General features: G+C 33.4%; 1 protein-coding gene across 1 annotated transcript in view; it reads left to right on the top strand.

Annotated features, from left to right (window-relative positions):
• Nucleotides 1–9,347: 9,347 nt before the first annotated feature.
• Nucleotides 9,348–12,985, top strand: part of LOC149794068 (uncharacterized) — a 55,523-nt gene continuing 51,885 nt past the window's right edge. Inside the window, exon 1 of the mRNA XM_089968013.1 lies at nucleotides 9,348–9,502. Within this exon, the coding sequence (XP_089824139.1) occupies nucleotides 9,356–9,502 (147 nt within the window). The 5' untranslated portion in view covers nucleotides 9,348–9,355. The remainder of the gene's footprint in view (nucleotides 9,503–12,985) is intronic.

The following is a 12,985-nucleotide window of genomic DNA, read 5'->3' as shown; positions in this document are numbered from 1 at the left end:
AAAATACTGTAAGTGCCGATGCTTGTTATGATGTATAACATCTTACTGAAAATCAATGATTATTGTTGTGTTTTTTATTTAATCTCTATCTACCGAATCCGATCTAACTAACGAAAAAATTTGAAAGGTCATTTGTGACAAAGAATAGATACCCCTGTTAAAGGTCAGACTTTTCTAAGATACAATATCTTCCGATATGCCTCTGAATACAGATGACGCTGTACTGTTAGCGATGAAAATATTAATTGTATGCTCCAACTATTTTTATACCGTCCTTCGATTATATTCGAGCATCAAAATATTTCAATGGAATTGTTTAACTTAAAGCATTTAAACTACGTGTCAGGTGACCAAACTTGTAGAAAGTGTTCCTTCTATTAATTAAGCTTACTGTGTAAGGCGTTACTAACAGAAGTCGTTGTTTTCTTTTGCTCTCTGTAAATAACGCCCATACCACCGTCCTGGTAACAATTTTACCAGTGCAACTCTTACATTTAAATCAAAACTTACGAGATTCAGCTGGTCAATTTTAAGTCTGACTCATGATTCATCAGATCATATTACTGGAATTTAGACTTAAATGTATGTCCCGTCTTAGCTTTTCTGGTTTAAATTAGAAGTCTTACCGTTTGAAGATATTCTATGCTGGATATAACTTGCCTTTTGTAATAATAGTTACATCACGCATTCTTAACTTCCCCTGTTATCTGAGTCGAACAAATGTCGTAAGGGCTCATAGTTTTATTCAATTACTACATTATATATACGAATGCACCTACTTTTTCAGCATTTATAAACTACTGATATGTTAATACTCATAAAGAAATCTGTATATTGTAGCATGGATCCAATAGATCCACCCTTTGGCTTTTTAAATTTGATTTATTTGGTGTGATGGAAACTAGATGAACCGCAACTTGTTTTGTAACTTTGCCGACCCAAATCATTCTATTCCCACACCACGAAAAAAGAAACAACAGTCGCATTCTGGCCCATAAAAATTCAACACTCAGCACTAAAACTAGTTGTTCAATTGTATTTAGCTTTTATTCATGATTTGCTTCTAATTAACTTTTTCTATCCATTATCAACAAATTAGATGCTAGAAAACATACATATTCTTCGTTTTAAGGTCGCCCATTTCTAAACCAATTCCAGAATATTCGTCTCATAAGAACAACGAGTCCTTAGAAGGTCCCCCCACCCACCCACTAACGTATCTGCATGTAATTATAGCACGTTCAACTTAGTACCTATTAGGGTGTTGGTTAAGGTGGGTGAATATAAATATTTTTAAATGATTCTCCGCTTTAAAAAAAGAAAATCTAACATGGTCATCCTATACAAAAGGAAGTACATACATTCAAAATCTTTGTCTATTACACGCGCCTTTAAGTTTGCAAGTCGTATTACCAAGCACTGTAAAATGATCTGAAACTGTCGCTATTGTCAGACAAGTAGTTGAGATAAACATCTGAGATTTCGCAATCATATTGTAGCAGTTGGTATATATATTTACTAAATTTATTTATTTTTAAAATGAAATGACTAAGCAAGATATGTTTACATAAATAACCACATATAGTTAATTAAATAATAGCATTTCAAATTCTGTTTAGGAACCTCAGAATGTTCATTAACTTTAATCAAGCTTTTAATTAAAATAAATCGATTTATGTTGGTTTATCTGTTACATTTCTTGTTTCTAACGTTGAAAATATTCAAAATACCTTTCAAATTATTTGTAAAATAGGTAGGTCATAAATAGATACAATGCTGTAAACATGTCTCTTTGATGGCACCGCTTTATTTAATTAATTCAAAAATCCGATCAGTCGCGTGTGAATGCAACTATTAGGACAAATATTCCTCAACAATTACTACATACCCAAGGAAAAAATCATTAGTAAGGTCAGGTAACATTATTGTATATAATTGTGAATGCATTAAACCGTTACTTGTATACCGATCTGTTTTTTTTTAAATCGAACGTTTAAAAGCCAAAACTTTAAAAGAATCAATTCGACCAATACGTCATTGAAAAGAGATTATTTAATGGTGTGAAACGGATTGAAAAACTTTTCCTTTCAGACAAGAATTTTCAGTTTTATTTTGGAAAATGAGACTTTGTCTTATCATCAATTTTCGTTTTCAGATTTTATCAGCGACACAGCGTTCAACTCTAGTTAAAACCAAGATTGAGTTTTTTGTCTTTCTTTCTTTTCCTTGCCAATGAGACTTTCATGTAACACTCGGCATCAGTAGGAAACAGTGAGTCCTTTTCATCATCATGGACACAGGTAAATCATTTTCTTTTTCACAAAGCCACATAAATATCTTCCTTGTTAGGAAATAACAAGAACAATCATATTGAACAGGAAATAGATAAATCGTTTATAGCTCGTGGTTGTCAGAAAGTTGGAGATTATGACAGTTTCAATTCTAGCTTCACGATATTATTACAAAGAAGTCTAAGTGCACATTATTGACATAAATGGACTACCATCAATAGACAGGACCAAGCCATATAAACTCTGATGCGGAAGAGTTTACACTAGAATTACGTAAACAACATCACGTCGAGGTAATAATTTTATTACCTTTTGACCGAGACGCCCCATCAATTTTGTTATGGGATTGGCACTTTCTTATAATAATAATGAATCAACAAGACCGATAAACTGAGTTTATTTAATAATACAACGTCACTCGTCAGTTTAAAATAGTCTTGAATCTTATGCACCGACGAACAATGAAAATATATTTTTATACTTACGACAGGCATTTCATCACATTGACTCTGTATAAGTACCTGTACGCATTTATAAATGATATCACATATAAATACTTTATTATGTTTTAAGCATTAGAACATCAGTATATATTATCAAAATAAATTGACTGCCTATCGTTTCATACATAAATATATTTGACACACACTTTTTCGGCATTAATGCAAAATATACCAAACAAAAACACTGTTTATCTATATGTCAATTATGCCAGTATAACTAGCTACCTTTCATGTTAGAATTAGAAAGGGTTTTAGTCTGATATCGTCCAAAAACACTATAGTGTTCTATAAAAGTATGCTTTCTTTTGGCTCATGAACCTTTATTTTTGAAGATTGAAAAATGTTCGACATGGAACGTATGATAGTATGGCTACTAAGCTGTTTGAAAGCCATGACTATTTAGAAGACGATGGTGATCATGAGTAAACAATTAACAGCTCTTCTGGGGGGAAATAATACACGAATATGAAACTATATTATTATTATTATCATTATTATTATTATTATTATTATTATTAGTAGTAGTAGTAGTAGTAGTAGTAGTTGTTGTTGTTGTTTTTGTTGCTGTTGTAGTAGAATAAAGTAAATTTGTGAGGGAGCTAAACTAGTCGGTTTGCGTTTCTAAATCCCGTTTTGGGATAGAGAAACATCAATAAAAACATTTTTTTTTAAAAAAAAATCATTAAAAATCATTCTTTGGGGATACTTTGAAACTCATTAAAAATTTTGATCTTTCAAACTGAAGTACAACTGAATACAGTTTCGTCTGTTAGGATTGTTAAGGTACACACACACACACACACACACACACACACACACACACACACACACATATATATATATATATATATATATATATATATATATATATATATATATATATATATATATATATATATATATATATATACTAGCAAGTTAGAATGTTCATTCGTGCCACTTACGACTTACATATCGGGCACAAAGTAAGACTGTTTTGCGTAGTAGGACATAACAGATTGTTTCACTGATTGCCGTGTGCAAATAAGACACCATAGTCAATAAAATATATAATACATATGGAATATACTGCAGCATAAATTAACGAATAATGGCGACATAAACCTGTGTACGCATAAATCATCGAAGAGAGAGAGAGAGAGAGAGAGAGAGAGAGAGAGAGAGAGAGAGAGAGAGTCTTAATCCGGAGAGAGAGAGTGTGTGTCTTAATCCGGAGAGAGAGAGAGAGAGAGAGAGAGAGAGAGAGAGAGTCTTAATCCGGAGAGAGAGAGAGAGAGAGAGAGAGAGAGAGTGTCTTAATCCGGAGAGAGAGAGAGAGAGAGAGAGTGTCTTAATCCGGAGAGAGAGAGAGAGAGAGAGAGAGTGTCTTAATCCGGAATGCACTATGCACAAATTTACCTTGGTGTTTTACAGTAGTTAAAACTTCATTTTTGGAGTAGTTGAAATAGTTCGTACATGTTTGGTTTCTGCCAATAATAATGACCAGTATAAACTTTTCTAAGCGCAAGTTACAGAGGATAAAGTAAGACAAAATGATATTCATCTTTGATCTCATCTTTTGATCTCACGATTTGCACAAAGGTCTCGTTTTCCTTTTATGTCGCTCGTTTCCTACATGTGTATCAGTCTCAATATTGAATGGACGTGATGAAACCCTTAATTTACTTAAACCCTTTTTGTGACTGGCAATAGTGATTAGGAGGAATGATTTCGAACATATATTTTACATATTGAAACGTGTATGAAACGTTTGAAGCAACTGCCGAATTCCAATCAGAATGGAATAGACATTGCACGTTTTGTAAGATTTTTAAACTGTTGTACCACAAAACTAGTTGCCACAAGATTGTTTCTTATTTTTATTTATATGCAGTATATTTTGAAATTGCTGAGAGAAATATTTTAACACCAATGCTAAAGCATATTGCATGCAACTGTATCAGTGCAGCAAAAAAGTGTACAACCTTTCCAATGGTTCAGACAAGAGTATATATTTTAAATAATTTTTCACAAATAAACAGTAGACTATAGATACTGTTAAAGAACAAGATACCGCTAATATGGCTAAATTAAAGAAGGAATTAGATGGTTGTAAAAGTAAAAGAGCACAAATTGTTGTCCATTTAACAGACGTAGAAGCTAAATTAGAGAAAATATTAAGAACGCCTAGTCAAAAACCAAAGACACAAAGTCACTATTTTGAGAAAGGTTAAAACTGTTCCTCAGTAAAGTGTAGCAATTTCTACTGCTATTGCAACTATTGCTATTACATAAAGAACTCTTAGCGTTGCCATAGCAAATGTTTTAAAAGGATTAACAAGCGGTAACTGCGAAGGCGGTGGTGGTTGCAGCGGTAGCGGTGGTTCGTTCATTGGTACGTTGAAAAAAGGTTTTGAACAATATTGCCAACTATTTGTTAAATGTAGGTAAAAGTGCAGGAGCAGCAAAATGCATGTCATAGCTAGTATAGCCTAAGAATCTTGCTTCTAACATCTACTGGAAAAAAATATTTTTTTAATTGCTGACAATGCTGGTTTGCTAATTATTGCATTAATTAGATCCCTATATGTAATTGTATTAAAATGTTTATTTGAAGCAATTAAATAATACAGAAATAAAATATCTGCTGAAAAATAAAAGCACGGACGGAGTAATAAATCCTTGTTGATGTCTTTTTTAATCCGTATCATGACGTTTTGTAGACTTATCTGCATAAGTATTATTACTCTTATTATCTTTGTCGTCTGCCTTTCGACGAATTATTTACAGGATATTTATAATCTGCTTCTGGAATTATATTTATGAAGCAAGTTAATATTTACAGTAGGATATATTCCAAGTTTAAGTTCATATGATGACCTTGGTAAATTAATATTTTGATCTACTATAATATTGATTTTCATCACTGTATCACTGGGTATTACAAATACGCCTTCACCATCAAGTGAATAATGTAACCAAACGTTTGGTTCTGAAACCCTTGTTTTATTAAGCTTTAATTTTCAAGTAGCATTAATTATGATAGAATGAACACTAGAAAAGACTGTGTTCTACTTGTTCTATTTTACACGTGTTCTCCTAAACAGAAATTACAAATAATCTTATACTCAGACTCACGCTTTATTCCTTCTTTTGTTATTCCATTTTTATCTTTACGAAATAAATGAGTCCAAGTTATTGATTATCCTGGTATTGTTGTGAATTCAGTACAACATATTGTAGATGTCTATTATGATGCTTGTTATGGATGTTATTTCTGCAATCTTTTATTCATCCTATTTAGCTATATATTTCGACGATGTGGCGTAATATTTAAAATTGTTAAAATTTATTTCAAATGTTTCAGATTAATACTTTGATTTGTTTGATTAAATGCTTTACCATATGGCAGTTGTATTATCTGAAAGTATGTATGTATGTATGTATGTATGTATGTATGTATGTATGTATGTATGTATGTTATTTTTGTTTCTTAAGGGATGTCGATATGCTACAAGACTAAATGAGATACAATAATATCTAGACAGAACAGACACGGACGTAAAAAGTAGTTCAGCAATGACCTAAGGATAAGGTTGGTATCTTTATATTAATTTGGATATTTTCTTATTTGTAAGACTTTTTTATAAATGCGGTAAATGGAAAAAAGCAGGTAATTATGCAATTAATAAAACTGAGAGATAAGCTTTGGCTATTTTATATATATTTGGCTGGGTGGATGGGTAGGGGAGGGCGGCTTCGCTTCGCTATAGCAACTTTTTTGAATACCAACTAGGCAGGTTTCTCAAAAAATCTAAAGCTCACTGAGCCAGAAGTTACATGTATAACCATGTGGAGAACACCGAGTCAAGTTATTTTAAAACAAATTTATTACCACTGAACCAGAAGCTACGTTCACAACATTTTTTGAACACTGAGGGTTTTCTCATAAGAAAAGTACAGCTGCCACTAGGCTAGGAGTTAGGCTGGTAACAGTCTGGTGGTTAATTAGCTCGGAGTTACATTCAGAAAATTTTGACGACCACTGCGCCATAAGTTATGCTCATAAACGTTACATGACCACTGAGTCAGAAGTTATGCTCATAAGGATGTGATGGGAGGGTTTCGATGTTATAACAGCTATTGTATGGATTATCGTGTCAGGGTTTCGATGTTATAGCAGCTATTTTGTGGGTTATAGTGTCAGGGTTTTCACTAAATTTTGGTGGCGATAAAGGTTACAACCACGCAGTACTGTTTACATAAGCCGGTTGTGGTCAATTGATGTTTTAAGATAAGGCATGGTCAATGGCCATATCTTAGTTGAAAACCGATTTAATGTGGATGAGAACTAGTCTAAGAGTTTTAACTGAATAGAACAAGTTAACTGAGCCAGAAGTTACATTCTCTATACTACTGACTAGCAATGGGTTTCAACAACGGACATGCAATATAGGATGTCCCATTTTGGCTCTGAATTTTCAGTACCGCATCAATGGAACTTCAACGTTGAGATTGAACACCGATTCATATTTCAATATGGACAAATGGTATGTAGTGGTCAGATGAGGTTACAATTCTCATCATTTGCCTTCTTCTAATTATTTCGTGAATCTGTAAATGTATTGCTGTCGTAATTGAATTTCAAAATTGCAGTATCAATACCTTTGGTTTTATGGCATATTTTTAAATCACGTTAGATTTGGGCATTGTGATCATTACGCATCTTTGAGCCTGGAAAAGTATTTAGTTATCCCATGATGGATTTTGAAGGTCGTGAAGTCATCGTTAAGTTGCTATTTTCTGTTGTCTAAATAAGCACACAAGAAAGAGTGCTTTGTCGTATATAGATAGGGAGAATTATTTTGCAATCTTTCTAGATAGTCTGATAAAGTACGATATGGTAATACATCTAGGTCATAGTCAATATATTGACTACACAACAGGTTTTATTGAAAACTGAAGTTGTTTTCGCGATGCTAATATTACATGGAAGTTACAACATCATCACGTAACGATATATAACATTCAAGTATTGATTAAAGTAAAAGCGAGGAGTGTCACATTGCACGCTTGCTTTCTGTATAAATGAGTAATTCGTTGAGAAAAAAGTAAGAGACCCATTTAAAAATAAATCTATTTTACGATGCTTACGTTGACACCATATAAACAAACATCATTAGAATATAACACTTACCTTTTCTCATTAAGTAAGTTAAACTTTCGATACAAATTGTGAACACTATAACTTAATCACTCAGATAAATAAACACACGTACAAATACACATACACACAATACATACACGTGCACACACATACACACATACACATGCATACACATGCTAAGGAAGCTAATATAACATATCCTTGAGGTTTAAATTTTGACTCATTCAGTGTTATTTCTTCTTATAAGGGACACGTAAGGTTTTATTTTAGATATTGTCCCTTTGTGACAGGTACCATGCAAAATTTACTAACAGTCTCACTGGAACTCAGCCCTGCCCGGGGCAGGAACAATCTCCATTGTACATGTTGCCTTTAGAACTAATCTAGATGTATGTGGACTGTTGGGGCAGTAAACATTATAATAAAAGACAATAACATTCGAGAGAGCACACTATCCGTAATCGTATTCGGCTAGAAACTAGAAACATTCGTCCCTAAATCTCGGTTAGAGAGATAAACTTTCACCTTCGTGGTTCATCATGTTTCTTAGCTGGGTCACCAAAGCGTCGTCTGTAGAGCATTCCTGCAATTGTACTGGAGTTCTGCTACCAAAGAGGTACAAGTACTATTTCTGTAATGAATGACAGATGAAAATAGGATATTGTATTAGTGTTTAAGAAGCAACCAATAAAGAAAGAAAAAATCGGAAGATGGATGACACCAATGTTGTTACAATTATGTAACATATTTTTCATGGCAATTCTTACTTTATCAAATTGCCTGCCAATCAAACAAATATCATAATTACTGTGACTATTGCAGACTTGACACAGTACAACAATGAAAATCATGTCATATTTCTACAATGGTAGGAACTAAATGTCCCTCTCATTCCCCCAAAAAACCCATTTCTTATCAAATCTACTTTTGTCTGCTACGGCATATAAAACACCTGACACACACACAAAGAAAACAAAATCAGCAATTGCTATGTAAGAAGCATTCCGGCAATATCAATGTCAGAAACATTCAGGCAGTAGCTATGTCAGAAACATTCAGGCAGCCTCTGCGTCAGAAACATTCAATATTTATGTCGAGTGTTTATGTGCATTTTCCTAACTGTACATTCAATAATATACTTACAGTCTTATACTGTTATTTATTCCAGTCAATAGATGGAAGAGAATGAATATCGTCTTAATCAGGTCTCATGACATGACTGGCATCAAATGGTTTTTTTTTATAATAGGAAAATCGGCATATTTATTGGAACAGAGAATTTATCACCTATTAGCGTGCACTTAAAAGTTGTCAGAGTCTGCATAATAGAAGCCAACCCTTCCCTCTCTTATCTGGTAAGATTGAGTGATAAGAAAAACTTAAGGTCATTTAGTTTCTGTAGTAGTAACGTCTTCATGGCAAACAAGCAGAAGAATATCACTTCCCATTTGTGTATCTTCCTACTATGGTTGTGCATTGCTGCACTATCCACACTTCTTGTCTTGCAGCATGTGTACATTCGTAAGGTAGAGTCGCAGATTCAGAATTTACAGTTATTAAAGGCAAGTATAATTAACACATCTATCTGTCTATGCAATATCTTACTGTCTACTCTTTAACTAACACGAGGCCACCGCTACAATGTTTTTCATACAGTACATGCATACATACATACATACATACATACATAGCAATAAGTAGTGGAGACACGTCGTACATATACAGAATCTAACAAACCGTCCTTTTCAAAGAAGTCTAGTAGATAAATTATTAGATAAATAAATTTAAGATCAGTGATTAATTGATATTATTTAACTATTTTCTGATTATACTTCCCAGCATAATCATAAAGGTTTATGTTATAGGTTCCAGTTGATACCTTCTGGAGAATCGGCAAGAGATTGAGCTGGTTGTGTTGAATAATAACGTTCGACACAAGTATTAATCTGATGAGTTAAAAATAGAACATTATATGCTTGATCGGTTTGGAAAAGACGTAGTTTGACAGATTACATTAATGATAACTGTGTGGAAATAAACAGCACCAGCTCCAACAGTACAATGATTGAAAAAGTGTACGTTGAAGAATTATTCAATTTCATCTTTGATGTAGATAAATACAGAATTTTGTGTTCTATTAATTTCACAATACAATGTAAGAACTTTAAAAGGTTAATATACAACATCGCAGTTAAAACAATATTGAATTTAGAGAGATTAAAGTTCTATTTAAAACAGCATATGCTGATTCGGTAATGTCTGTTTTAAAATGAACAATAGGAATGACAAAATTTCACATAAATCGAAACTATTCACTCGCTTGACCGTTTCAAGTATTTCAAACATTTCAAACTTCTGATAAAAGGACTTTTTTTCATGGTGGTCCTGTTCATTTAATGACAACACCTTAGACAAGATATCAAGCATAACTTATTCTTTGAATGTCATTAAAACGTTTTAAATCGAAGATATCTGAGACGGAGTAGCATCACTATTGATAGGCATTGCAGAGAATAGACAAATGATATTATTTAACATGTGTTTACTATAATCTTGAAAGTACATTTGCTTACATCAATATCATTCAATTATGGAGAAATAAATCAACAGTAATACAACTAAAAAACGGCTCGTTGAATAGACTGGATACTCTACCAACACATTACAAACGGAAGCTAACATAAAACGATTTCTCGACAAAACGGCCTATGTAGATGATCAGTGGTAAGTATATTTTGCTAACATGCAAAAATATTTTTAAAAATCAACAATACATTTGGACAGGGATTTATTTCTTGTAAAGTAATAATCAAATGAGAAAACGAAAGTAAAATGGAACGGGCATAAACAATGCTTGTAAAGGAATTTCTAAACAAAGTAAATCTAAAAAAGATCTACGAAAGAGAAGGGAAAGTTTTAACTGGAAAGCTAAGGTTTTTCTGGAAATTAACTATTAAATAATTCTCAGTTTGTTCAAAGAGAACTGCATATGCAGCAGAAATGTTTAACAAAACTTTAAAGTTAATTGATAGTAAAATATCTCACTGTAAATGAAACATAAATGGATGATGTTTTACCAAAGCTAATTGGGTAATACAATATCAGACAGTACATGCCAATAGACTAGAACACATCTGAACCAAGTAACAAACATATATCAGCAGCTGAGACAATATAAGGTATTAATGCGCTCACTTTGTGAAGTTTAGAACGTATGAGGTATACAAGAAAAAGAACACGAATATAGCGTGTAATTTTAGTACATAATCCTTAACAGAATTTGCAAATCGGGAAAAGGAACTCTAAGAAACTGCCAATATTTTTCGTGTCTCTTACGTTACCTGTATTTATTAACTTTTTTAATTTATAAATGTTAGACCTGGAAATATAAAAAAGGTATATAGTTCTGTCTTTCATCACGAAAATAAAAACTTAACTGAATCTAGTGATATTCATCACATATTTCTTGCAACTGACAGGGTGTACAATATATTCCGTGATAGGAAACACGTGCCCATCTACCAGTTTCAACATGAAATGTACGATATGCAGTTCTAAACTTAATCGAACATTTAGATAAATCTTTTGGTAATGAGAAATAGATCTTTCCTAAATCCAAACTACTTTGAAACAAGGTGCAATGCAGATTGTTTTATGAAGAATTGATGATAGCCACCCAAGCCTGCCTGTATAAAGTATTGATATTAGATACCCAATCCTGTCTGTACGAAGTACTGATGTTGGATACCCAAGCTTGCCTGTATGAAGTATTGATGTTAGATACCCAAACTTGCCTGTTTAGATCTTTTCTTGAAGTATTGATGTTAGCCACCCAAACGTGTCAGTATGAACTATTGATTTTAGCCACCCAATCTTGCCTGTATAGATCATTTTATGAAGTATTGCTTTTAGATACCCAAGCTTGCCTGTATAGATTATTGTATGAAGTATTGATGTTAGCCTCTGAAACGTGTCTGTATCAGTATTGATGTTAGCCACCCAAGCCTGCCTGTATACAGTATTGATATTAGATACCCAAACTTGCCTGAATGAAATATTGATGTTAGGTACCCAATCCTGTCTGTACGAAGTATTGATGTTAGATACCCAAGCTTGCCCGTTTGAAGTATTGATGTTAGCCACCCAAGCGTGCCTGCATGAAGTATTGATGTTGGATACTCAAGTTTGCCTGTATAGATTTTGTTATGAAGTATTGATGTTCGATGCCCAAGCTTGCTTGTATGAAGTATTGATGTTAGATACCCAGGCTTGCCTGCATGAAGTATTGATGTTAGCCACCCAAGCTTGCCCGTATGAAGTATTGATGCTAGCCACCCAAGCGTGCCTGTGTGAAGTATTGATGTTAGATACCCAAGTTTGCCTGTATAGATTTTGTTATGAAGTATTGATGTTAGATACCCAAGTGTGCCTGTATAAAGCATTGATGTTAGCCACCCAAGCTTGCCCGTATGAAGTATTGATGTTAGCCACCCAAGCGTGCCTGTATGAAGTATTGATGTTAGATACCCAAGCGTGCCTGTATGAAGTATTGATGTTAGCCACCCAAGCTTGCCCGTATGAAGTATTGATGTTAGCCACCCAAGCTTGCCTGTATGAAGCATTGATATTAGATACCCAAGCGTACCTGTATGAAGTATTGATGTTAGATACCCAAGCGTGCCTGTATGAAGTATTGATGTTAGCCACCCAAGCTTGCCCGTATGAATTATTGATGTTAGCCACCAAAGCGTGCCTGTTTGAAGTATTGATGTTAGATACCCAAGTTTGCCTGTATAGATTTTATTATGAAGTATTGATGTTAGATACCCAAGTGTGCCTGAATGAAGTATTAATGTTAGCCACCCAAGCGTGCCTTTATGTAGTATTGATGTTAGCCACCCAAGCAAGCCTGAATAGATCCTTTGCTCTTAATTCTTCAGATTTTGATTACCGTTTTACAGATACAAATCTTTTTTATCTCCATATGTAGCTAATGTAGATTTCACTTCTAGTACTCATCTATTGTCATTGGAATTATCACTGAA

The sequence above is a fragment of the Sinohyriopsis cumingii genome, chromosome 8 (assembly GCF_028554795.1).
Source record: "Sinohyriopsis cumingii isolate HCF-2022 chromosome 8, ASM2855479v2, whole genome shotgun sequence".
Classification (NCBI taxonomy): Eukaryota; Metazoa; Mollusca; class Bivalvia; order Unionida; family Unionidae; genus Sinohyriopsis; species Sinohyriopsis cumingii.
This window is presented reverse-complemented; position numbering and strand designations above follow the sequence as displayed.